General features: G+C 45.5%; 1 protein-coding gene across 2 annotated transcripts; it reads right to left on the bottom strand.

The window, feature by feature from the left end:
• Positions 1-375: 375 nt before the first annotated feature.
• On the bottom strand, positions 376-25,588 carry LOC141751007 (ATP-binding cassette sub-family A member 10-like). Of its 2 annotated transcripts, XM_074607138.1 has the most exons (39): positions 24,858-25,588; positions 22,572-22,681; positions 21,719-21,929; positions 21,133-21,291; positions 20,777-20,877; positions 19,274-19,500; positions 18,807-18,945; positions 18,248-18,433; positions 17,350-17,497; positions 16,649-16,820; positions 16,010-16,068; positions 15,501-15,611; positions 15,233-15,408; positions 14,717-14,836; positions 14,214-14,352; positions 13,979-14,069; positions 13,540-13,679; positions 12,782-12,901; positions 12,415-12,610; positions 11,521-11,687; positions 10,648-10,775; positions 10,138-10,275; positions 9,481-9,594; positions 9,037-9,207; positions 8,680-8,790; positions 7,908-8,036; positions 7,008-7,076; positions 6,465-6,556; positions 5,946-6,066; positions 5,482-5,599; positions 4,921-5,012; positions 4,369-4,547; positions 3,691-3,766; positions 3,349-3,443; positions 2,782-2,901; positions 2,062-2,202; positions 1,707-1,786; positions 1,571-1,626; positions 376-975 (listed from the first exon to the last, which is right to left on the bottom strand). In XM_074607138.1, the coding sequence occupies exons 2-39, from the start codon at positions 22,671-22,673 to the stop codon at positions 877-879; spliced, it is 4,893 nt and encodes a 1,630-aa protein (XP_074463239.1). In that variant the 5' UTR covers positions 22,674-22,681; positions 24,858-25,588; the 3' UTR covers positions 376-876. The 2 variants fall into 2 exon arrangements, with proteins under 2 accessions (XP_074463239.1, XP_074463238.1); XM_074607137.1 differs by lacking the exon at positions 24,858-25,588 and having other exon boundaries at positions 22,572-22,814.
• Positions 25,589-27,031: the final 1,443 nt, after the last annotated feature.

Raw genomic sequence — 27,031 nt, 5'->3', positions numbered from 1 at the left:
TTAGTTTAAAGCCATCACCCCTTGTCCTAATGCAACAGGCCCTGCTACAAAGTCCGTCCCCACCTTTCTTATAAGCCCCCTTTAGGTACTGAAAGGCCACGATAAGGTGTCCCTGGAGCCTTCCCTTCTCCAGGCTGGACACCCCAGGCTGGTTTCCAGAGGGAGGAGTGACAACTGCTCACCCCAGCGTGGAGGGAGGGCGGGGTGAGCACGCTCCCCGAGCCAGGCTGACGGAGATAGTAACCACGAGTGACTACAACCGCCTGGCCAGCAGCCCTGGGCCCTCCACAGCCACCTCCATCCCCAGGGGAAGGAGTTTGAGCTGCTCAGCTGTTCTGACGGCCCACAGCAATGATGACATATGAGGGTGTAACTGTGGTTTCTATAGAGACATTTATTAGAAGGGTATAAAAATAGAATGCAAATTTCAGTAAGATCTATTTAAACAAATCGTCGGCAAATAGTCCCACGCATTGGTGGCAGAGGAGCCCAGAAGGTTGGCAGTGTGTCCAGATTCCCTGATGCACCCAGATCCACCGAGCAAAGCAGAGCCTTGATCCCCAGAGACGGGTTACGACCCTTCTTTCTGCAAACCTCTCTGTCCCTCTGCTGCACGCTGCTCTGCTTGACACTGCAGGCACTATGTCATCAACCAGCCATTGGAAATGCAACCTGGGGTGCAGGACTTAGAGTAGACACCTGCAGGGTCCAGGTGAAATGTCTTCTGCACTGGAGAGAAGCCCTCAGCTGATGCTCACTGGAAAGGCAGAGCCTGTTCCTCCTCTTCGTGGTACACTGATAACGGTAGTAAATACGTGCAGTATCACATCAGTTAGCTTAATACTGAGTAATGAGTAAATGAGCATCTTTGGATTTTTAACAGTCCTCCAGCTGAAGCTGTTTCCATTCAAAAGTCCCATCCAAAGTCAGATCAAAATTGTCCTTTTCCTGTTCTCGGGAGAGTTCCAAAAACACCTGAAATGGGGAAGATAAAACTCTTATCAAAGATTATTTCTCTGACTTTCACTAGACACTGGGATGCTCCTTTACAGGAGGTACAGCTCTGCAACCCCTATGAGAGGTATGTATGTGAAGTAGCTTTATGTGGGGAGCACATACACAGGTGCTGGTACGACCTGAGAGGCACCGGCTGCCCATAGGTATATCATAGAGTAGGTTTTACCCACCAATGGATGGACATAGACATTCCTCGTCTTTGCCACCAGCCTTGTACAAGCAGCAATAATCTGCTGCTTCAGGAACAACCATGGAGGCTGGGCATGGGCATCTCCCAAGGGCATCCATCCCTTGGACTTTCTGTGTCCTGGGGCGGATGAGTGGAGTCAGGCAGCGACACTTTGCTTAGGCTTGTTCCCACCTTGCTAAATCCCAGCAGTGAAAAAAGAAACCCACCATATTCCACCACTTTCCCAGTAGAGGACCCCTTGCCCACCACCCCCAGCCAGTTTTTTGGTGGAGCAGCCTTCTGCCACCACACTGGTCCAAGTCTTGCTGCAGCTTTCGTTCCTTCTCATGCCTTTACAGCATGTCTAGCCTTGAAATCACCTGCCTGAGCCAAAGTATTCAGAGAGAAGCTGTACTCCTCAAAGCTGAAGTTTCGTTTGGCTGTGGAGAAATGGAAAGAGAGTAAAAAATTAGCAGTCTGTGTTCCACCTTTTCAAAAAGTCATCTTGTTTCACTCTTACCTTCCTCTAGCTTGGAGAAAGACTGAGACAGGGGCAGTGCATCTTCCATTGGGACCTTGTAGACTAGCAAAGAGGGGAACCTTGTAGAAAAAGAAGAAAAGGTGATTCTTGGTCTGTATTGATGTTCTGGGATCAAAACTTCATGTTATACTATGAGCTGGATGTATGGATATTCTGCTGCTGGGATCCCAGCAGGGCTGGATGTGGTGACATTATCAAAGCAGATCCTCGTACAGGAACTCTGAGCTGTTCATCCCTCTCCAGCTGAGATCCCGTGTCTGGTACATCACACTGGGCACATTTTTAGGGATGAGGTGGTGTTGAAAGCGCCGTTCATCCCATATTTTATAGTTACCTCTCCTGACGGGCTGCACTAGGGAAAATCCTCAAAATCTCAGCATGGAGATCATCAGTGCGCTCTGGATCCTTGACCTTAATTTCCAGTAGATAGCCTTTGCCAAACTTGTTCTTCAGGTACTGAATGGAGCCAAGGCACCTGCAGGGGAGGGAGGAAAGAAAAAGAGACGTCAGTGTGAAACCGTTGGTGCCCCACCATCTTCTCCTTCCCAAATTGTAGTGGTGGTGAAATCACGGGGAGCATTTCATAAAGCCCACAGAATCACAGACTGGCAGGGGTTGGAAGGGACCTCTGGAGATCATCTCATCCAACCCCCTGCCAGAGCAGGGTCACCCAGAGCAGGTGGCACAGGAACGCCTCCAGGCGGGTTTGGAATGTCTCCAGAGACGGAGACTCCACCACCACTCTGGGCAGCCTGTGCCAGAGCTCTGCCACCCTGATGGTAAAGAAGTTCCTTCTCATGTTTAAGTGGAACTTCCTATGCTCAAGTTTGTGCCCGTTACCTCTTGTCCTGTTGCCGAGCACCACTGAGGAGAGCCTGGCCCCATCCTCCTGACACCTACCCTTTCAGTATTTATAAGTGTTGATAAGGTCCCCCCTCAGTTGTCTTTTTTTGAGACTGAAGAGACCCAAACCCCTCCTACAGTTGAGGCTGTAGGAGAAGCCCCTGTCACTGCATGGACCGTTTTCCCAGCTCAGCCACATGCTGCTGCCCACCGTAGCTGCCCAGACACCATGATGGCCACACGGTCGCACACCGCCTCCGCCTCCTCCATGTAGTGCGTCGTCAGGATGGCTCCCGTCTCCTCTGTTTTCAGGGAGGCACGAATCATTTTCCTGATGATCAGAAGGAGGAAAAAGAAAGCTAACACTCCCTAGGAATATTAGACATTTTCTTATCTTTGTCCCTCTAAATGCCTCTCTTCTAAAACAAGAATAAAAACTTTACATACAGCAACTTTGGAGTGACGTGCGCATAGTAATACTTTGAAATAATGACAAAGAAATATTTTTGACTCAGGTCCCTTTATGAATTCTTCCAAATCCCATATAGACTGTCCTAAAGTTTGCAACAAGGATGAAGGCAGAATGGTTTTTCTCCCTTTGCTCATACTTTAGCTAGAGAGAACCAGGAAAACGGAGTTTCCAATAAAACCATTGGCACGTGATGAGCAGCACTAACCGCAGGTGGGGTAAAACATTCTTTACCTCACCTTAGGCATCTACTCTTGGCTTCCAACCCCTTTACCACGGTGGTGGCACAGTGCCTGAGGTCCTACTCACCACATCTGGCGCTGCCCGTTGGGGTCCATGCCAGTTGACGGCTCATCTAGGAGCAGGATGGCGGGGTTGCCCAGCATGCACACTGCGAAACACAGCTACCAGAGGGAAAGGGCTTTGAGTCACATCTTTTACAGTCTCTGGGCTTCGTTTATAGGAATCAGGGTTCTGATTTATGGGAAATGTAGTTTTGGAAAAGGCTAATATCCATCACCCCACCGTGGGAGACAACACGATGCCCTCCTGGGTAGCTCAGAGCACATGTAGGTCCCTCTGGTCATGGAGGGGATTTTTGATTTGTGCTATGAACGTTGCATTGCTCATTATCGGTAAAACAAAACACACCTTTCTGGTTATCCCCGCAGATAATTTTCTCGTCTTTTTTTTTAAATAGTCTTGAAGCTGCAGAGCATTCACTACTCTGTCGGGAAAGGAAACAAATGAAAAAAAAGAACATTTTTGTTATTCCAAACTCAATATTCTCCTTAAGAATACCCAAAACAATAAGAAAAAGGAACTTTCTTCCCCTTGCTCTTGACTCCTGCTTGTTTTCATTAAACATTCATTGTGTTATTAAAAAGTAAGTGAATATTTGAAGCAAAGTGTACTGAATAAGCCACAAGCTCTTTTCTAACCCCATCATTAGTGTCAAGAGCATTATAAATCCATTCCACCTTGCCAGTGTCAGCTGAGCAGGCAGTACTTAAGCACCCTTTCTTGTAGTGCCAAACTATAACATCAGAGATTTTAGAAATGCTTCCTAAAGATAACATACTTAAAAGGACATTAGTGGTAAATTCATCCCCACTAAATGCACTCAGGCAAATTGGAGATTGTCTTAACCCACTCACTTAATCATGGCATTTAGCACAAAATCACTTTTGCAGCTCCATTTCCTGAGTTTCTTTCAAGGTTGCCTCTGGCTCACAGTGAATTTTGACTTTCTGGTCCCCTCACCATACCCTAGGAATTGGTGGATAAAACGTTGACCAGCCCCTGGAAACACCCTCCATCCATCCGTACCGGTTGACAGCAGCAGCCGTATCCTCCTTGCACACCCCTTTCACGGCCGCGTAGACCCGCAGATGCTCCTGCACGGTGAGGTCCGGCCAGAGCGGGTTCTCCTGCGGGCAGTACCCCAGGAAGGCGGGCGCGTGGTCCTCGAGGTGGGAGGTTGCTCCGTCTCCCCTCTTCATCAGCACCTGCACAACCAGGCTGATGGTCTTGCTCTCACACAGCCTTGCCCGGAGACAAGGGTATGGTGCAGAGGAAGACTATGGGCTTCATTGGGATTTAGGGGAGGAAACCCAAAGAGCAAGGGATTGACTTTGCAACCCTCATTTACATGGTTTCTAAATATAAACATGGCCGATTAGGGTAGATACAGCTGCTTGTCAAAGTTAGAAGGAGCTCAAAATGTTTTTTATTAATACAGTATTTATTAGCATAATGCATTCAATTATAACCTTGATCCCTAACAACGCTTCGAAAAAAAAATTATAGCTCAGCCTAGGTGCAAGGTTTGCACTTGTGCTTTTATCACGGATCTATCCCTTTTCTCCAGATGCCTCCTACCTGCCCAGCAGTCAGTGTCGTCTCTCCAGTAATCATTTTGATAGCTGTGCTTTTACCAGCTCCGTTGGGCCCCAGAAGCCCTAATACTTCTCCTGGAATCAATACATACAATTTCTTAGTAATACTCCCCATTCAACAAATAGATCAGGCACAGTCCCATAAAAGAAAAAAAATATAAAAGAGAGCATGCTGATATCAAAGATCGTATAAAAGTGAACAGTATAAATATATGCTCTGAGAGCCCATAATGTTTCAACTCTAACTGATGCCGGGAGTCTGAGCGCTGCTCCCAGGTCTCTCGGAAGCCACTGCTGATGTGGATCCTGGAGAGAGGGGGCTACGTTGTTCTGGATAACGGAGAGTCGAAGGTCAATAATAGGATGCATCCACGTCATGATATTCAGTAACACATCAGCCACAGACCGCACATGCCGTAACCACAGAGCAAATAGATTTGACCTTTATGTCCTTGCTTGGATAACTGAGAACCTGCAGGGAATTAACTCTCTGGGTATGATCGGGGGCCCAAAACAGGTCCAGAAGAACAGTTCTAGTTCTCACCTTTTTTAACACAGAAGGAAACATTTTTGGTGGCCATTTTCTTCTTCTTCTTAAAAATGGAACCAGCTTGCTTTATTTTATATTCTTTGCACAGATTGCTGACAATAATGACTGATTTCTGAAAGCGAGGAGGAAGAAGAAAGATTAGTCTATTATATTGGATAACAATCCTTCAGTAATATTTTTCCATTAAAAAAAGGCAGAAAACCTTCTAAAGGTCTTTTGAATTTGTTCATTGAGAATGTGAGGCGCAACAAGACACTTTATTGTCCACGTTCCTCTTAACAGCTTTCTTCTCTGTCCTGATGGGACCCCCGCTGTACATTTGGGAGTTTGATTTTCCTGGTGAGGATGGCACAGCCAGAGCACTGACCTGCACTCATGGATACTTGCTGGTTGGTTTTTCTACTAGTGGGCTTCTTACTGGTATAAAGTAAAACGAAAAGGACAACACTTAGTCATACCTCCTTGTGAGCCGGAGCGGCTATGGCATTTCTCACTGCTGTTCTCTCAGCTTTAACATCTTCATCTTCCTCTTCGAGCTCTTCAGGGTGCTGGTGGCTGCTTTCTCTCCTTGGGCAAATCCTACAAACCCACCAGATTCCTCTTAGCATTTTGTTCTTTATCCTTGTTCTCCACCAATGCATTTTGGACAGACCAAGAGTGAATGTCCTTCTGGTTCAGTGTTTCTTGTGGGGTTTTATTATTTATTATTATTATTTTTTTTTACATTTGTTATCTTTCTATGTTGTTCAAAGAACCACGCTGGTGGTTCTCCACTGTGTGGAGGCACTAACAAGCTTGAGAGCTGTTTTATATTATCACCGCATTGGAGTATTTAAGGGGGTATTTTAGTTATAAAAAAATCATCGGTGTTAAAAAAATATTTAGAAAGCAATGATATCTGATCAAAATGTTGCCTTCAAGGAAAAGCAGTGTGGTAGGAGTTTTGATCTTGTATGTGGATGTGTGTTTATACGAACCTAAATATTGGGTCCTTTCTCAGAACTGCTCTTCCATATTTTATCTCCAAATATCGAAGAAGAAAAATGAAACCCACAGAATGGATATAGGGCTGAAAAAAAGAGGTCACTGCATTAACAGCCTTGCCTTCTGTCCTACTACGTCTGCAGCTGAGAAGATGGTGGCAGTGTTACAAAATACGTAGGCGAAAAACACAGTCTGTGAAAACAGAGTCCATTAACATCTAAACTCAGGGTAATCCTGAAGACTGTGAACTCTACTGTCATTTACCAGTACTGCAGAAAATACCAATGGTAGTAGAAAACCACAATTCATAAAATAACAGGGCAGCATTAAGTGATCTGTGCTTATTCCCTTTTCCCTTCCCCATTTCAAAGGAGCGAGGTTATTTTTGCACAGTGGGATAATCTGTCATCCAGATCCACCAACGACCTCCTTCTGCATGAAACGAGCTTAGGGTTCCTGCCCGCTTCCTCAGAACTGAGGAGGGGGTTTAGGAGGCACACGTTCCTAAATAAAAGTAATCTTAAATGCTTTCTTACTGCAAAGACAGCTATTAGTACATCATTCTTTGGAGTCACTTCAAATATCTCCATGTCTTCTATAAAAATCTGTAAGAATAAAAAAAAAATACACAACGAAGACCTGTAATTCTTTAGTATAATTCTGGATAATTTTGGAATTTGAAGCAAACAACAAATACTTTGAAAATGTACAAAAGCTTCTGATTTACCCAAAATATTCACCATAGAGATGAACCAATACAGATGTTTGACTTTGGGGATCCCAGTCCTGTACCAGAAAACGTCACGGCCCTCAGTACATGTATCAGACTCTTCTTTTGGGGATAATGGCCTACCACAGGAAAACATCTGGTCTCTTCTCCTTTGGGGTCCCAGGAGAGAAGAGGTGGAGGTGAGTGGGACAGGACAGAGAAGTCTCTTCTATTTGTACTTCACTCCTAAGTAATTTATGGCTCATAAGTGGTCTTGCATGTAGCTGGAGGGTTTTGTTAAATTCTTAGTTGACTTTCCAAGACCACCCTCAGCTGACATGGAGTAAAGTGCCGTGTGAGTATTCCTAATTCTCACTCTATTTCCCTGAAAAGTCAGATGTGTAAGTTCAAATCTTCTTGTATAATTCTTCAAGCCGAGTGGCTTGACTCTGCATGGAAAGAATTAAGAGGGTTTACCTAATCTACAGTCACGGCTCAACTGCACGAGAAGTAGCCTCTAACCATAATGAACAGCTGGAAAAATTAGATCTGATCTGAAACAGTCATCTAACGATGCAATCTGTCCACTTGTAAAATCCCACCCGTAAGAGGAAAGTAATGAACCTTCCCAGAACGCAGCACGCGATTACTACCAGACTTTGCTCACAAGGACACATAGTGGTGATTTATGGTGGGATGCCTCTTCTTGCCCAGCATCACCACTTACCTGCTGGCAGTGGATTACGACACCCATCAGTGGGTACACGGGAATCAAGAGAGACACAACGTAGAGGGTGATTCTAATATCAGTTAAGAAATCCATGACTCTGCTGATGATAAAAGAAACAAAGCACACCTAAAAATAAAACAAGAGGGTATCTTAGCTGATGGGAAGGGTTGTGCTCCTCACTGATCTTAAAAATTGTGTGGGTCTGCCTTTTCAGTTCCCTGTTGAATTTCTAAAAATTGACAAGAAGGATAAAGAAGAGAAATGGTGAGGGTTCAGGGGATCCTCTGCCATTTCTGCTTGATGGTAGGCTGCCGGTTTGGGTCACCCAGGGAAACTTTTTCCCAGACACAGGGCTGCTCTAGGCAGAAGAACGAAGCACGGGATCCCATCCCTGTTCTTTCCCATCCCAGTTCATTCCAAATAAGCCATCTCCTTCCAGGTCAGGCTCAGGCTATCTGTGTCTAACCTGATGCCTCGTGTCAACACCTTACATCTCTTGGATGTGAAGTGTTGAACAGAGTGATAAGTAACTTTTTTGCCCCCATTCATGCACCAGCTCAGGGTGGATCCAAGTATTTCCCTGTGCCGCAGCAGGATTGTGGGAACAGAACATGGTGACACGAATTTAATATAGAATTGACTGCTAAAAACCACATGCCTGTATTTATGTTCTACATCTATAATTGGTGTTTTGACCTCTAGTTCATCCTTAAGATCTCAAAATACATTTCTGTAAACCCTACAGCACATTATCTAGCCATATGCTTACCACTATCAGGATAAAAGACCAAAAATCACAGTTCCATCCTTTGCGAAAGATGAAGGAGATCAAGTAGATGAAGAGAACGATAGAAATTCCATAGCCAAAAGTACCCATGATCTACAGAAAAAAAGGGCTTTCATTAGAGAAAATGGAGTGATCTAAACAACCAAAAACCTATATATAGTAACATAGTTCAGTTTAAATGGTCATACATTAAGATCAGGGCATTCGGAAATTACCACAATTTTACTTCCAAGTGTAAAGCAGTATATTAAGGCAAGATTTATTGCTACCCCTACACGTGCTCAAAACATTACCCCAATCCCTCCCTAGTGAACCAGCAATCACCCGACCGGGACATACCAGCAAGAAGAGGCTGTCGATGCTCCTGGAAATCTTGTTGCTCATGGCAAATGGAAGCCCAAACATGGAGAAGAGAAGGAGCCAGCACAGCGGGATGTCCACCAGTGCCTGGCCACACCAGTACGCCGAGGGAAAGAGCCCCGAGATCCGCAGCTGGGCACGAGCTCTCACCTGGGAAGGCACAATGCGAAGGACAGTCTATTGTCGGTGCCTGGTTGGCCAACTGCACCCATGGGAATGGCTCCATGAAATAAAAAGCTAACAAAAAGCTGTTACCATTCCACCTCTTTTTGCCTTTTTAGTATTTTGCACTGGCTGCAAAGCTGCTCTTGGCAATACAGAGAAAAACCCCTCAAGCTGCCCATCATATTCAAACATCCTTGTGGCAACACAGTTGTAATCCCTTCTGCCCACCCCAAATCTGCTCCATTTCAAGGAATTTACCTTGTAATCCTGCATGTAGCCCATTGCAAAGTGAGGAGGAAAACCAGGGAATAACAACAGCATATAAATGAGGTAAAAAGAAACAAAATAATCCCAGAATCGTGGATTATCTATCTGAAAACAGAAGAACAAAGCATTTGTAGAAAACACCCGTGATGTAATGGCTAGATGCCACAAGTCATCTTACTGCATTTCTCATGAGTACAGGGCAGTATGAACACAAAGTGGGATTTGAAACCAAATATTGGCAGGAGGAAGGTTTTCCCCAAACCACAGCCCTGCAAAGTGCTTGCCATTGGTGAGGAGAAGAGGATGGTGCAGGTCCCACTCCTCCACCCCAGACTTGTGGTGAGCTACCTCTCCTGTCAATTGGTGGGCCACAGCTTGAATAACGTGATGTAGAGAATATGGAACCTCTCAAATAAACCCTCCCAGCCACACTCTCCTTTCAGCAGCCCTCAAGACCCAGAAGGGAAAAATTAGCTTCAGTTTTTCTGAAGTCGAACATGATGGTTCCAGAGCCATCATGGAGGAAGGTGGGTCTACAGGTACAGATAACCCCACATGGCTTCCCATTAGAATCTGATGACTTACTGAGACCTAAAGCAGATTTAAGAACTATTTTCTGACACCTGATTGCCAGGTTCTGACACTTACAGAGAAAAATGGGTGATTCCAGATCCGAATGTTCACAGTGGAATTGAGGGCTCTCAGCAGAGCGTTGCTGATGACGTTCACAAGCACTGGGAAGCAGTTGACGGCCTCCACGTGGCATAACACAGTAAACCTGTAGCTCTTCAAAGAGCAAAAAAACAAGATGAAAACTCTTGGGTTTTCTCATCTGCAGTGAAGTAGTAGAAAAAGAGCATGCCAGGAGAATCCAGCCCTGAAATAATTCATTTTGCGTATGCTTGGTTTGCTAAAAATTGAAATTACTAGGTACTGGAGGTCTGTATAGCTGTGCTACAAAAATGAAAAGTTTGAGGTGGAGGATGAGGGAGATAAGGTCTCCTCCAGCAAGTAGTTTATGGGTTAAAACTGTTCCAAATCTTTGTACCTGTGGGCCTTACTCAATAGGACCATCCCACGGGTAGAGCTGATGGAGGTATTTTGCTTAATTATTCAATTATTGGGAATAAATAGGAGGAAGAGAAAAAATATCCTCACCTGGCCTTTGCGAGACACTTTTATAGCCCCATTGTGTTTTAGCTCCTCTGTGATATTTTCCTTGCTTGTTATTTCCACTGTGAGATCTTGGCTCTCGAGCGTGTGGATAAAGTCTTCAATGCCTGCGCCTGGTGTGAAAGCCAAAAGCAGAGGAATCATAATAGTGAACAACAAGACAGTCTCTGATGGTTTGGTTTTTTTTAACAAAAAATCCATGACCACAAAACAAAAACAGAGAAAGTCTAATAACCGCGGACATCAGACAGCACATATGTGATGGATCATTGCACATTCATTTCTGTGAAGTTAATGGATTTCAGTCTCATTGACTGAATTTTGCATTGTCATTTTTTGTTCTGCCTTTGCTCAGTTGCTACGAAATGTATTTTACTTACTGACGGTCTGGTGAAGCCAACAGTATCGTACTCTGGCAAAATAACATAAAATAGCATCCACTCATAGGAACGTTGAAGATAAAACTGTGGAAGCAGACTGTCAGTTTGACTCAGCATTACTGAGCCCTTTCTGGAGTATGGTGCCTGGTTTGAGGATCCCACACTCTGAAAATGCAGAAATTGTTTGGATGGAGATCTGGATTTGGGGCAGGGAAAGAGCTGGATCCCTTTTAATCCCATCTGCTACGATATCCCTTTTCACACCATTGTGTCAGATCTCACCAGCTGCTGAAGCCAAAGTAGGCTTCCTTCATAACCTCTTAAAAATAACAATTTCCATGCTTTTCTGCCACTAAAACCTTCATCATCCCTTGGATCCCCTCCATCCTACAACCATCTGCTCTTTCCGCTTATTTTCCTTTGCAACAGCAAGAAGCCCCAGAACAGGAAAGGCTGAGGAAAGGCTCCTTCCCCTCACCCGTGGAGTTGTGGACCAGGAGGTTGGTTGTCTCCGAGTGAGCCCTCTTCCCCAGGGGCGAGAAGTAGCGCGCAGACGAGAGCTCCCAGAGACTCACACTCTGCCAGGCAGCAACCAGGGACAGTTGCAAAACCAGAGGAAGCAGAAAAACCACATAGAGCAGCAAACTACATTAAGAAAGAGACGGATAAACACTCTGAAAACATATATTCAGCAGAACGCATTTGCGTATTGGGAATGGAATACTATATTCAGGTTACCCAGTGCTTTTCCCATTAAAAATTTTTGGTGGTTTTATTTTCAGAAGTCTCAAACCTTGATCTTTCACAAAGCCCCTCAACATTTAGCAGGGAGAGGACCTCATATGTGGAGTGCTCAACTTTTGGGGCCCACAAAATGCCTTTCAGACTTCCTTAAGACATAAGTTTTTCATAAATCTGCATCTCCCTTCTGTTTCTTGGGCTTCACCAGGCAATGCCGGCATGCCAGATTGAAGGCCAAATGAGTTCGGACCCTGGCAACCTGAAAGAAGTTTACAAAAAAATAAAGAGGAAGTCTGAAAGTAGTATTTTTCCCTCCTCTCTCTGCACACGCTAGCTTGTTTTAAAACTTACTCCTCCATCTGAAATAAAAGTGTTTCTATATGATTCTTTTCTTCAGGAAGAAAATGGGTTGCCCTTGCAGAAATCACTCAGTATAGAAATGAAAACGCACAAAAGGGAGATTTTGCATCACTGGCACTGGAAAGGAAGAAGCTTTCCCCTCCTCTGAGTGCAGGTTGCCAAGACCTGATACCAATTAATCCAAACGCTCATCGAAACAGGGGTGTGAAATTGTCCCCCCACCCTGCTGTGACTGTGTCCCGTTCCAGATCTGCAAGAGAGAATTACTTACATTGACCGCAGGTTCTTCACCGAACTCTTAAGCTTTAAGAGGTGCACCCATGCCATGGCAGAGACCTGCTGCCTCCAGAGAGCCAAGCCACCAACTGCCGCCTTCCCGGTGTCAGAGAGCAGCAGGGAGCCCGGCTCTGTCTCGTCAGGGCACCGCGGTCTTGCTTCTGCCCACTCCTCCCCAAGGACATGCTCATCTGCAGAGGGTTTTCCACATGCACATTTAGGTCTGAGACTAGCTTGTACATTGTGACGTGTGAAAAATTAAGAGCCACCTCGTAACCAGCCGTTGGAGGCATGCCCAGAGGTTATTGCACAGTAGCCGTTCTCTTTGGCTACAGATTGTATATTTGCAGCCACGACTGTACCTTCTTGATCAACTGTGGCTTCTTCCTCCAGCCTCAGGAAGACATCCTCCAGGGTTGTCATGCTAACTCCATAATTGATAATTCCCTGGTCGGAGCAGCTGTCGAGGCCACTGAACAGATCTGCAGGGCAGAGAAAATACAAGTGCCTTCAAGCTTTCAAACATTAGCACCTATCTCCAGACCAGAGCGTGGTTCAGCTGAGTCAACCTGACTGGAACATCTCCAGTCACAGGGAAAATGCTAGAGCAGCCAGCTGCCGGGATGTAAAGGGCCTAGAGGAACACAAGACTGCCAGATCCGCAGCTCATTGGAGATGTTTTTCTATTTAGCACCCGCATTTCAGACTATGCATCCTCTGAGGGACCAGGGCTATGGGACGGTCAGACTGAATGTGGTGGCCACGGGTGCATGAAGCTCTGCCTGGTGCGTTGCAGGTGTGGAGCGGTACCGGTTCTACGGAGCTTTCTCTTGTCATTAAATTCTTTTTTAACAGAAAGAAAAATAAAACTGTTGGTAACACACATACCCCAGTTTAGCCTGCTAGGATTTTCATTACAAACAATATCAAAACATTTGTTGTACATTTTGATCTTAAACATATGGATGCTAAAATTTTTTTGGGGGAAAAATCAAAATACAACAATTCTGAAGTCCTGATAGGAGTCCGGTAGAAAATCTCCCTCTTCGTTTCTCTTTGCCCACATTTGTGATTTTTTTTTTCTCTATGGACAATTCTCAATTATTTTAACACACATTACCTGGGAATTTATTCACGTTTTCCAAAGGTAGTTTATATCTCAGCTCATATTGACTGTGTCCTGAGAATATGACATTGGGGATGTACTGTTTAACCAGAGCTGTCACGTTCTCTAAGTCACAAGACTCACTGACATGGATCCTGTTCAGTTGAAAAAAAACCACATGCTTAGTTTGGAAGGAAAAAAAAAAAAGGCAAAAAAACCCAAACAAATAACAACCACCATTGTATTTGCTAAGACGCATAAAAACTCCAGCATACTTCATTCATTCCTTACTCTGGAGTAAAGTGCCACTTCAGTTAATTTAACTGAATATCAATTCAGTTAATTGTCTTGTTTTGACGACATCTGCTCTACAGTTCTCCCCTTACAGTCATTCTGGTGGCTCCTTGTACATGCATGTTTCCCAGATACTCGTTTCTGGGACAGAAGTAGATACCTTAAATGATAGCCAATCCCCCATTTTTTCTTCAAGAAGAGAGAAGAACCGACACACTTCAGCCTCCCGTGCGACATAAAAGCCTTGCGGTCTGAAGAAAGAAAGAAAAAGCCGAGGGAATTTATACCGTAGAGCAGCAGCAGCAGTTCAAAGCCTCTTTTGCGAAGGAACCTCACATGGACGTTCTGCTCCGGGGCTGTTCCGCAGGGGCGCTGCAGGCTGACCCCGTGCTTACCTGCCAGGATGTCCGCCTCGTCCATTAGCTGCGTGCTGAAGAGGATCACCCGGCCAGCTCTGTGCTCCTTGAGGAGGCTCCACACCTGGTGCCTGGAAAGAGGATCCAGCCCAGCCGTTGGCTCATCCAGGAACAAAACCTGCAGAAAGGATGAAATCAGACATTATTTGTTGCTGGAGTAATTGCGCATCTTCTGGGATTTATGTTCTCCTGAAAGTCACAGGTCCTGAAGGCAAGAGAGCCAGGCCTCCTTTTGTGACGGACAACTCTTCTGGGAGCTGTGCAGAGGTCAGCGAACTCTCTATCTGCTTTAAAACAAGACTAGCATGATGAGTTATGAAATTGACAAAATGAGGTTGTTAAATTTATTACTTTTAATAATTATGAGCGCTTTAAAGAGGTCTGAAATCATGGGCCAACTTGTGGCCAAGTGCATGCGTAAGGTTTTATTTATGTTGGACCTGAATATTCCCTATATTGCAGAGCGCGGCCTGCTGCTTTACCTGGGGGTTTCCAAGCATGGCTATTCCAATGGATAACTTCCGTTTTTGCCCGCCACTCAGTTTCTCAGCTTGAGTGTCTTGAACGCCACTGAGATCCAGCAGTTCCAAAATGTTTTGCACCTAGAACAGCACAAGGATGTCTGTTCCCAGCACCAGTTGTTCTTCCATCCTTTGTTAGCCATGAAGGGGATCTGGCTGGGACTAAAGGCATAGTTTCTAAGAGCATGTCTAGCTCCTGCCCACACCAACCCACCACTGGCAGGAGCAGCCACTGCAGGGGCTGCTACATCCCCTCCTCTCCTTGGGTTGAGCAGAGGAATCGCTGTGGTTGCACCAAGCCCACAAGCTTGCCTACTAACCCGGTGGAAGCTAGACAACAGCTTCAGTTTTCAGAAGACACAGCCAGGTAGACCCTTGGAGCCTCCAAGTGCAAAAGGAGCCTTTACTGAAAGGTGGGGGTTGCCTACAGCCTCACGATGCTGCACGGTGACACGATACAGGGGAACACGCACTTACCTCTCTCTCTACCTCGTTGGACTTGATGCCCTTGATTTCTGCAAAAGTTTTCAAATTTTCTTTCACCGTTAAGACTTCAAACTGTATGTTGAACTGTGGGCAAATGCCAATCATCTCTCTAATCTTTTCCCTGTCCCCTACTTCAGAGAGCTTGTAGTTGTAGATGGTTGCAGAGCCTGTTTACAGGAATAAACGTGATGAAGCGGAAAGAACTGGTCTTTACAGCTTTTGAATCAAGCTCACCCCAACCTCCCATTTGCCATCCTACCTTCAGAAGGCAAAGTCAGTCCACCGAGCACGTTTAACAGCGTTGTCTTTCCAGCCCCACTGTGGCCGAGAAAAGCAGTGATCTGACCCTCATAAATATTTAAAGACAAACCTAGAATGAAAACAACATCAGGTTTGGGAAGAAACGAGGTTTGACTTGCCTCCACTCGTTGTCAAGGGTGAGACAAGTCAAGAAGTACAAGAACTAAGTAGCAATAATTAGTCAGAAGTGCATTAAGCAAATTGGGGTGACGTTCTGGCAACCTTGAAGTAAAGGCATAAGACGCTGCTCTGTATTTAGCAGAAAAGGCAGAAATACAATAATAGAAAAAAAATCTTTCTTCTCTTTAGCCTTACTAAAAATAGAAAATCAGTAAAAACTGAACAAAATATTGATCAGTTGCATCGACTAATATTTTACATAAGTTTTCAAGCAATACAAGTGTTGTTTTATTTCTTTGACTGACTGAAATGTTTGCATAACCGGAATGAACATCACAGCTTCCATACCTCTTAAAGCTTCTGTCTTCTTGTCTTTCTTTTTGTATGTCTTTTTAACATTGTTGAGTCTAAAAGGAAGGTAAGGAGGCTATTATTTCAAGATTCCTGTAAATACGTTTCCCTGATGTCCATTTTCAGTCTTATTGGTCTTAATTTAGGATGACAGGAGTGGCAAGAGAAGTTAGAGGTACAGGGAAGTGACCCTGAGACTCGGTAGGGTTTGTCACGCTCTGTACACAGGTGTGAACGTCACTACCTGGCACACAACACTGGCACCAAGCCTTGCAAAGACAAGGTCAGGGCCATTGCAACAGGCGTCTGGTTTACAACGGGCTGCCCTCCGCGTTCTCCTTGTTGTCCCTAATAGACACTTAACCAAGTCCACAGCAAAAAAATCCTGGTTTTATTTAAATCTGAATTTATCTGAATTTCACCATTAGTGACCAGCCTGAATTATCTATTTGTCTCATCTTTGTCTTATCTCTACTTTTTCTTTGGGAAACACAGTGTTTTGCAAAAGCCTCATGAACACAAAAACTGCCTGGTTAAGCCAAATCAAAGCTGATAGCAGAAGCGGTTGCCTGCGGGAGCATTAAACCCAAGCTACCCAACTCAAAAAGCATGATTAGCAATTCTTTCTCTCTTAACCTGATGACCTCCTTCCCCATGAATTCTTGGGGCACCAGCTCTACATCATCACCGAGGAGCTCCTCAGGGCTCACTGCAGTTCTGGACATCTCCCTGGTGGAGCCTCTCCTGCTCCGCACCCAGTACAAGGGCTTCAGGCAGAAAAAAGGGGGATCTGGGATGCCGTATTTGCCTGACAGGAAAGCAAAGAAGACGACCTGTCATCAACCAAAGCCACAACCAAGACATCATCCTAAAGTAAACATTTAAGAGGTTCTAATAAGTACTTGACTGCCCCAAAAGTGGTACTTTGTCCACAAAAGAGGTTTGGAGCTGGGGTGGATGAGACAAGAAGGTTGGCTTCAGGGCTATATCTAATGAATATATATTCATATTCATCAAAATATCTATATTTTACTTAAAGAATTAAAATATTGTTGCACACATTATTACATTATTTTCTCATAAACAGTCCAACAGTAGTATAATTAAAAAGAAAAAATACTAAATACTTTGTTGTCTTTGATTTGGGAATTTCCAGTGTGTGCCCAGAGTAGAAAAGTCACTCAGGGGTGTAATATATTTTTTTAGTCCAAAACCTATTTCGGTTAACTCAGAGAATGGAGCAGCCCATAATTTTCTTGAGGAGCTATTACACTCAGTCAGTATAAAGCGAAAGTATAAAAGAAGAAAGTATCATCATAAGCATAAATCATACCTACCTGGCAGAACTTTGTCGAAATACATAGCTAAGAGCATGTAGAAGACTGAGTCAAAGACCAGCATAATGTAAGTTGAAAATAAAAAGTATGATTCCTCCATAAGGTTAGAAAAAGAGAAACCCATTCCATATTTTTCTAAATGGAAAACCTGAAATAAAGGACAAAGAAGAAGAATTTTCAGGCTGGAAAACTAGACACATGCCATCACACCACGGATGCAATTGACTGTGTTAACCCAGAAGTCTTCTGCCGTACTGACCAATTATTTTTTCCTTTCTTTTGAGTTAGGAAGGGAAATAAATTTACTCCACACAGAGATCTTACGTTTTCATTCAGAATTTTCCAGAACAATCCAGAAGCAGAAAAGATCAGATTTTTATAGAAAATCATTCAAGAAATATGGTATTTGCACCCTTGACATGACAAAGTCATGACAAAGATGATATAGCGATTGATTTAACCGTATGGTAAATCAGCAGTAGATTCAAGTTTCTTTTTCTGCTTGTGCAGAAATCTCCTCTCCCAGGCAGATTTTTTATATGTCAGGAAATCAAATATTAAATAACTGGAGCTAGAAAGCATCGCTCAGAGCTATGGAGGTGTGATTGATGGGAAAGTGGGAAACTGCACGGAATTATCCAAAGCGGGGATGGAGGAGGGATGGCCACAGCAGAAAACTCGAATTGTATTTGCACAGTTTCTGTTGCCAGGAAGAGGTGCTGCAGCAAGAGAGGGATGACCTGATGTCCCTGAGTCAAATGCCATCTGCCTGGGGTCCAGCCCTGGCTTATGATGGTGCTGTTGTGTGCGGCGATGGGTTGCCTGGGGCTCCCTCCCTGAGACGGCTCAGGACAGCAAGCTACTGGGAAGGTTCAGCTGCAGACATGATGCCCCATACCTCTGCAATGCCAACATTAAATGCAAAAGGACAGAAGAGACCAAGAAACAACTTCAATGGTTCTGGAAGATTTTCTATCAGCACCGCGAGGCTCAGGCATCCAAAGAGAAATGTGATGAGGATCCCCATGGAGCCGGCAAGTTTGGAGGTCCTCAAGAGGGAGCAGAGCATGAAAACCAGGTGGATCTGCAAGAACAGAAATTTCCTTCAATCACTGAAGGAAATAAATATCCTTAACAGTAGCACTTCCATTTGCCAGGCAAACAGATATCTGGTGAGCTGGGTCTGTGTAGTAAAGTACACTAAAGTCCTTCTTAGTGGGTTGATCTGAGTTTCAAATCAGCTCTTTGATAGGCAATCTACTGCCCATCGTTTTTTCAGGCTGTAATTCAAATCCCTGCTGCTGAGTCAGAGAATCCACTCAGCTATTTCAATTAGTATGGCCGTGCAAAGGATAGAGTCCTGAGCGCTGTGAAAAAGGCTCTGGAGTAATGTTTAGGCTCATCAACATAATAATAAATCATGTGGTGAGAAAATTTGGCTTTAAAACCCGACTTACACATGCTAGGCCATACAGGAAAAAAAGCAGTAAGACCGCAGGGAAGCTGCTGAGGTAGAAAGCATCCTGCACCACGAGAGCCGTCAGCAGGCAGGAGAGGACCATCACGTAAACGGCATACAGCAGACTCCAGGAGAGCCTGAAGATGGAAGGGTGGCATTACACTTTTGTTCATTAAGAACTGTTGTTACAGCTTCATCTGCATGGCAGAAACATTTAAGATTAAAATATTATGCATGTATAACGTTGACTCATTCATACTCTATGAAGAACAGATAGCAAGACCCACCTCAGGAGTAAATACCCAAGGAAGAAGAATATGCTGCTGCCATGCTCAACCCTTCTGGTTTCTCCTTAGACTACTGGAGAAAACTTATGAACTCATTTAACTTATTAACTCATTGCGCATATACCAGAGAGTATACTGATTTTTGGCAAATGGATACTTTAGTTAAAGAAGAACTTACCAAAATGCAATATCCTGCAGCCCCATCGTCTTCATCAATACTTTGAGCTTCTTCTTTTCTCTCACAACATTCATCGATAAGGAATACATGAACGGAGAGAAACACATCACGATAGTAATCATGAAATAACTGTACTCTAGTGTAATCAAGGAGATGACACTCCGGGACTTCATACGAACACCAGCAATTGATTTCATTTCTTCCCAAACAGAATGATTTGTCACCACCTAAAGGAATTCAAGGTCAACATCTCAGTATTTAGATATTTTCTGCAGTGAGATGTATTTATATAAGGAACCTTCTGATTCACCATCCCTAGATTTACTTTTTAGTGCAGCTTTATAGAAGACATCATCAAGTAATGCGATAAAGCCCTATGGGAAGGGCTCATCTGACTCATTTGTGTGCCTGCATCTCAGCTAGGCTCCCCCCCTTGTCTATTGAGGGAGATAAATCCTTCAGCACACTCAGAGACAAGTATCCAGACACAAAAGTCATAGAATCATAGGGTTGGCAGGGCCCTCTGGAGATCATCTCATCCAACCCCCTGCCAGAGCAGGGTCACCCAAAGCAGGTGGCACAGGAACGCCTCCAGGCGGGTTTGGAATGTCTCCAGAGACTCCACCACCTCTCTGGGCAGCCTGTGCCAGGGCTCTGCCACCCTCACAGCAAACAAGTTCCTCCTCATGTTTAGGTGGAACTTCCCATGCTCAAGTTTGTGCCCATTACCCCTTGTCCTGTCGCTGGGCACCACTGAGAAGAGCCTGGCCCCATCCTCCTGACACCCACCCTTTCAGTATTTATAAGTGTTGATAAGGTCCCCCCTCAGCCGCCTTTTTTCCAGACTGAAGAGACCCAAATCCCTCAGCCTTTCTTCATCAGAGAGGTGTTCCAGTCCCCTCAGCATCTTTGTAGCCCTTTGCTGTCCCCTCTCCAGCAGTTCCTTGTCCCCAAGGGCCTGTTTCTCTCCCCAGGTATGAAAGCAGCCTGCCCAGCTGGAGGCGCACAGCCAGGTGGGATAACCCCTACCCTGCTATATTTTTGAGGAAGAATTTGGAAAGGAAGGCCAAGAAATGACAGACGCGCCTAACTCGAAAGCAAGTCATCCAGCAGATATTCAAACCGCCCCAGCCTCCTGCAAGAACGGCCTTTTCCTTGGAATCTGAGAAATACTCTAAATTAAACAGTGACATTACACTGTTCCTGCTCTTAAAGGTTCCCAGCCTTAATTTAAGAGAAATTGCCATTTGGTAGAGAAATAAAAGTAAGGACAGATCTTCAAAATGAAATTGAAAGCAGTCATTTTCTGCAGGAATTGCTGGTTGCATTCAAGTTCTCACTGTCCCTGCCAATAATACTCAGACAGCTGAGTATTTTAAGATATTTGGTTTTTTCTGCAGAATTTTCTGATTAATCTCTTGCTATTGTCACTGAACAGTTTTTCATTCCTGGACCAGGTTTAAAGTAAAAGGATACCCACACGAGTTCGTAAATTTGATTTACCTCTATAATAGCAGCATCGATGCTGGACTGCAGGGACAGGAAGCCTTTGTACCAATAGGTTGGGCTGTCGCAGTAATGGGATGAGAAATTGTAACAGTTATCTGCAAGGATGAAAGGTTGAGGGCACCCCAGGTAAGAACAGTGAAACATAATTGGGTTTTCACTACAAAAGCTGATGATAAGCACACATATATGCGCTATGGGAAACTCTTCGAATGGACAGGGGTCCACTGACAGAAAAACAAACAAACAAACAACAATTTATTAAATCATTTAACATATATATATTATTCCAGCAAAGCAATGCCCATCCATGCCAGGCAATCGCCCACTCATAAATCCTCATTTTCCATTACCTATGTATCCAAAGTTGTCGTTTGGAATAGCCACTTTCCCAGCAGCAAACCTGAGGTGATAGGAGAAGTTGTCCTTAAACACAACCCCTATAATTTCATTATTCGAAATCCAGGCTTTCTCCAGGGCTCTCTCATTGTCCACTGCCTCCAGTTTTACACCTGTAGTTTGTAAGAAAAACATTGCAATGAGTTTCTTTAGGTCTGGAAATGTGCGCACGGGTCTTGGGGTGTATATTCTGCTTTTTTAGCATTTTAACTCCTCCTTTCCAGTTCTCCTCACTAGGCAGGGTAGCACCTTTAAATACTTCATACTTTACTAGATGGGAATAAGTGAACCTCAAAAGAATGAGCCAGTGTGTCCTACTAGTATTACTCTACAAAGGCAGAGCTTTACAGCTCAGAAGCACACACTGACCCACTGGTCACTGAAATATCAGAGAAGAAATATTTGTGAGAATGGAGGATTTGGGGTGAATTTTTTCTACTGACCAAAGATACTGGAGAACAGCTATGTATAATAGTGGAGAACACAATGTGTAATAGATTAAGTAATGACAAAGCTAAATACTCTAAAGGCAAAACACACCTGTCATTAGAGAGTTCAAGGCCACTTTGTTCATTATTTGCTTTGTGGTCACGGTGACAGGTGTAAAAGCGACGGTGACCCCAGTGGCATTGTAGGCAGGATCATCGAGTTGCCCGAGGGAGCTGTAGGGCACTTCGGGGTAGCGGATGTTTACCATGAACACGCACACCATGAACACCAGTGGTAGAAAGAGCAGAGACAGCACCCACTCCTAGGTAAGGGGGAGAGCGGAGAAAAGAATTTAACAGTATAACAGTATACGAGCTTATTCTTGGCAGGATTAAAGTATCAACCAGAGGCACTCAGACACACCGGTTTCTTAGATGTCGACTAAGCCTGCCATAGGAAGAAAGGCTGAGAGAACTGGGCTTGTTCAGCCTTGAAAAAAGACGTCTCAGGGGAGACCTTATCACCACCTTCCAGTATTTTAAGGGTGGCTGCGAAGAACAAGGAGAGACTCCCTTTTTACAAGGAGTCACATGGAAGAGACACGAGGTAACGGGTACGAGTTCCTCCTGGGGAGATTCCGATTGGGCACAAGAGGAAAAACTTCCACAATGAGAACAATCAGCTACTGGAATAATCTCCCCAGGGAAGAGGTGGATTCCCCGTCATTGGGCACTTTTAGGATTCAGCGGGATGGTGCTGGGCCGTCTTGTCTAGACCGTGCTTGTGCCAAGAAAGGTTGGACCAGATGATCCATGAGGTCCCTTCCAACCTGGTATTCTATGATTTTATGAGATGTACTTTAACTTTTAACGTTACAAAATGAAACTGGGGTACCGGGGCAGGCAGGGATTGACTGGTCTCAATGGTTAGCTACTCACTTTTTTCTTTTTTTTTTGGAGCTTACCTGAAAGCTTTGCATCTTCATCCTCCACTTGATCAGTACATTTTTCCACAAGAGAATTTTTGTTTGCTGGAATACACTCATATTTCTCTGAAGTGTCTTCATCTTTGAACCTACAAACATTTTTCTTTTAAATTACTTTCAAAGACAGCAAAAAGTAGAACAGCAGTGACTGCTTTTATTTGCACTGTCCTTGCGCGTGTGCAGAGTAACACTTTATTTCCCTTTTTATGGCAAAAGGGAGAGCTGAAGGGACTCGGACCTCCTGCGCTGAGCACAAGCCAGCCCTGCAGCACCGCTTCTAGCAGCGAGGGACCAAGAGACCTCGTTGTCCTCAACATCCTCCCAATCTTTGCGGCTCGGCGGTACAACACTGATTATAACCAGAATTTCACGCTTCTGTGCTGTAGCATGTTAAGGCCGGGAGGAGTTACTTATGAAATAAAAAAGGGAAGAGCAGACTACGTGACCTGATTGGCTGGGGTGGCCTTAATATCCAAGAAATAACGACAACAACGTGGCCCATTAAAATCACCAAAATCTTTTTGCATGTAATTTTAATGCGCTATAGGCTTCACACCAAGACGTGTTGAGCAGCTCCTGGCTGGGGAGTGAGCTGAGCTCACACGGAAAGCAGTGTTGATGGAAGGCAACAGAGCTACGAGAGAACAAATTCTTGTAAGTGCCTTTGGAGAGCTGTCACTGTCGGGGATAGTCATGGGAAATGAGAGAGAAACAGCCAGGAGTGTGCGTTGGTGCGTTACTCCAAAAGACGTGGCAGCATCCTTAAAATGATGTGGTCGAAGCAAAACAAGGATTTGTTACCTGGAATAATGCTGGTGGTGGAAACTTAAAGAAGTGGGCATAAAGCGAACTGTCAGAGTAACTTTTGCAGATGAGGTATGGACATACTAACACCAGTAAAATAATAATTAACAACTCCAATGAGCAAAAGGACTAAGCATCCAAATGCAAACGAGCTGCACTCAGAGAGCCAAGCTGCTTTGCTGTCACATAAGGCAGCTAAAACATGTCTTCAGGCAAGATCTTGATCTTCCCTAAGTGAAGCCTCGGGTAGAAATATCAGAGTATTTATAGACCTAATGCTTTCAAACCTTCCTGTCATGCAGGAGGAGGATTTACATTGTCGTGTCCCCTTTGGGGAATGATGCCTCACGGTGCGGACAGGCAAGACAGAGTCTATCTTCTTCCAAATATTTATGTTCAGTCCACAGGAGAGGCACGTCTCTGCTGTAACGAGGCGGCAGGCACCGAAATGCTGGAAAAACAGCTCCAACAAACGGTCTTCCCCGGGAACACGCTGCAAACACGTGTGCTGGCACGGCACGGCGGGAGGATGGGGCCGGGACATTGGCTCAGTGGCAGAAATCTGCTATTTTTGCCAACGCTCTCCGAATAGATTTTTCTCTTACAGATGATCTCACTAAATCCCGGCGCACAGAAGTTTGAATTTAGCCCGTGCTAATGATCTCTAGAATTCCTTGAGGAGACTGTGAAGCTACGCTTGCGATTGCTTGGTCACTTTTTCACCTGGCAGACTCAAGGTGCAAGCCAGCGTGTGTCACCCGTGCGCGTTTCCACCACGGAAACGGGATTTGGGTCACAGCTAGAGCAGGTTTCAGGTTGGTCCTTCACTTTAATAGTCACACGGAGTGATCTCGACAAGCCGACGCACCGCTGGAGTTTCCCCTTCACACCCAGGGAATCCCGGGAGGGAGGAGAGCCGGCACACCCGGTACCATTGCGGGTGTCCCACCTGTCCCCTGTCCCCGTCACCCCTCAGCGCTGCCCGGCCCCCAGCCCCGCTGCTGCGGGGTTTGGGGGAAACTCGGCAGAACTGATCTTGTTGCTCCTTCGGTATTTCAAGGGGGGATTTTTAAGAGCGTTAAGATGGACAGAAGACTTTTTAAATTCCATCTTTAGCTTACTCTGCACGTGGGGAGAGAATTCTGCTGCTGGATTACTTAAAATACCAAGCTGAGCTGAACCTACCTCATCCTCTTAGCGCCGAGAAACACTGGAAATACACCTCTGCCGTAAACTGAGCTCCATTTGTGTGTTATTTCACATCAAAGTAAGGTTAAAAAGGCTCTATTGCCTTTAATTAGTCATTAAACTTAATCGCAAGCTTAACTCGGACTATTAGAAAGTGTCTCACCTATGCACATTCTCACCCAGTATTATTAACGGCGTTATCAATTACTGGATGTTTTCATACCTTTTAGATAATAATTTTCATTCGTTTTAAGAAGCAAGTTTAAGCCTTACCTTAACGGGAAGGTTTGAAAGGAATCCAGAGCTTGTCCTTTGCAGCCTGCCTGCGGAAGGGGAGATGCTGAGCCTCCCCGGGCTGGACTTGCCGGGGGTCCCAGCAGCTCTCAGTGCTCCTTTGTCCACGCGCCCGTTTTTTCCCTCAGGCACTTCTGCCAAAAGGCATTCCTCACGCCATCACTTCACTTTTTCCCTGGCTTCCTCCCCCTCCTTGGCGGATCTTCAGATTTATTTATGTTATAACAAGCAAACAGAGCATATTGTTGTTGAGTTGCTGGAGCAGATCCTCTGAAAAGTTACTGAGAAAATTCTTGAGTCTTGGCCAAGATAGGAAAAATGAGCCCAACAACAAACCGCACAAAAACCCTTTCTCTGGCAAACTCCGTTATGTTCCTCAGTGCAGCAAGAGAGGCTGAAGTCAACAGAAATATTACGGCACAGCGCTGAAGGCGGAGAGGAGCGAATGGCGACTCTCGCTTGTCTCTGGATGGCAAAGGTTGTGTTTGCAAACTGCTTCAGTGCCACCAGCCCCGGGGTGGGAAGAGCCGTGACGCGCTGCCTCCTGGATAGGAACAGCTCTTCTGATTAGAAAACGTATTGTACACACTAAAATAAACTTCTCTTGACTAAGTCTGTGCTTCTAAAGAGTTTGATTTCATCCCCAGGCTGAGCGTGGCTGTGGAGCACGTCTGCCCTCCGTCGCCCACCGCAGCATCCCTCGCCGCACCAAGGGCAAGGAATAGATGGTGGAAGGGAGAAGCAACCAACTGGGACAGAGGCTGGGCTTGGGAATGCGGAAGAGCTGGATCTGCTTCCCTTTGCTCTGCCTAGCGGAAAAAAAACCCACCCCTAACATTTAAATAACATTCAGACGTTTTAGAGCCAGGCAGACTCCAGAGGTGCAGTAAGCCAGGCACAGAATGAAGCCAAGACCTGTCCCCGGTACATCTCCTGGGTGCACAAACCATCTCCGCCCCTTTCAGTCCCTCCTCGCAAAGGGAAAAACAACACAAACCCAAAGTCAAGCAGAGAAGTGGATATGCCGGGTCAGAGCCAGTGAATCTCAAGCAAAGACACCTCCCTGCCTGCCTCCGTGACAGAGGCACTGGTGTTTGGAGGTCCATATGGCCGGCAGCTCTCCGCGTGTTTGGGGTGGCTGCTTGGGGGGCTTTTCCTGGCAGGAGCAGCCCATCACTGAGCCATGGCAGCCACCTGCTGGTACCTGCTTGCCCACATCCCTGCCTGCATTGCCTACACATGCATCTGCGCCTGCAAAATCCCCCTGCATCACCCCTGCCTGCACTGCCCATAGCTATGTCACCCCTGCCTGCACTGTCCATAGCTGCGTCACCCCTGCCTGCACCGCCAGCACCATCCACCTGAACCAGGGGGGACCGTGGCATGGGCGAGGGTCTTGCTGCTGTGCCTGTCCCATGGGGTGTACTCTGGTGGGTCCCCAGCCCAGCCTTTCCAGTGCGACGGGGCACCAGGAGAAACATCCATCTGCCTGCAGATAGGGAGTTTCTATTTTTTTTTTTTTTCTAATTTAGTATTTAAGTCGAGCCCTGGCAGGCTGAAGTCTAAGAAGAGCTGCTGATCTGCTCAGACAGGGTCAGGGTGCTGGTGCTTGCCCCCATCTCCCCACCAGTGTCCGCATCCCTCCCAAGCACCCACCCCACCACCCCATCTTCCCAACCACCAAAGCAATTCAGACACGTGCTGTGGCCAGAAGACCTGTTCAGCCTCCTGTCCTGCTCCAGCTTTACTTTGGGTCAAAGCACACCTTATTTTGACTCCAGATAATAATTGGGTTTTTTAAGATGGTGATCTAAGAGCTACCAGTTTTCATTGCGTTTTCCAGGGATTACTGAGTCCTTTCCTCTCTCTGTGTCCCCAGTGGTGGGGACTAGAGATGGGCCAAGGTGGCCTGAGCTGGAACACACAGCAACAGCAGCTTTTTGGGTCAAAACACAGCCCCACACCCCTCCACTAGAAAACACCAACGTCGTTGGCCATATTACACCAGGCAGAAGGATGCTTCTCAGGCCTGAGCAAGCCAAAGCCCTGGATGACTGAGGGTTTCGGAGCCTCCTCTGAGTTTGCACGTGATTCTCTCCAATGACCGAGTCCCCCCCCCGCCCCCGGCCACGGCGCCGCCCTGGCTGCCTTGG

Source organism: Larus michahellis, chromosome 14, assembly GCF_964199755.1.
Source record: "Larus michahellis chromosome 14, bLarMic1.1, whole genome shotgun sequence".
Taxonomy (NCBI): Eukaryota; Metazoa; Chordata; class Aves; order Charadriiformes; family Laridae; genus Larus; species Larus michahellis.
This window is presented reverse-complemented; position numbering and strand designations above follow the sequence as displayed.

Excerpts from the sequence above, each read along its gene's own strand:
- LOC141751007 (XM_074607137.1), bottom strand. The coding sequence starts at position 22,691 with ATGTTTGTAGGTTCAAAGATGAAGACACTTCAGAGAAATATGAGTGTA. Across the intron at positions 16,821-17,349 it reads TTTCGACAAAGTTCTGCCAG|GCAAATACGGCATCCCAGAT; the intron begins GTAGGTATGATT and ends CTTTCCTGTCAG. Across the intron at positions 13,680-13,978 it reads GGGATTGGCTATCATTTAAG|GATCCATGTCAGTGAGTCTT; the intron begins GTATCTACTTCT and ends TCAACTGAACAG.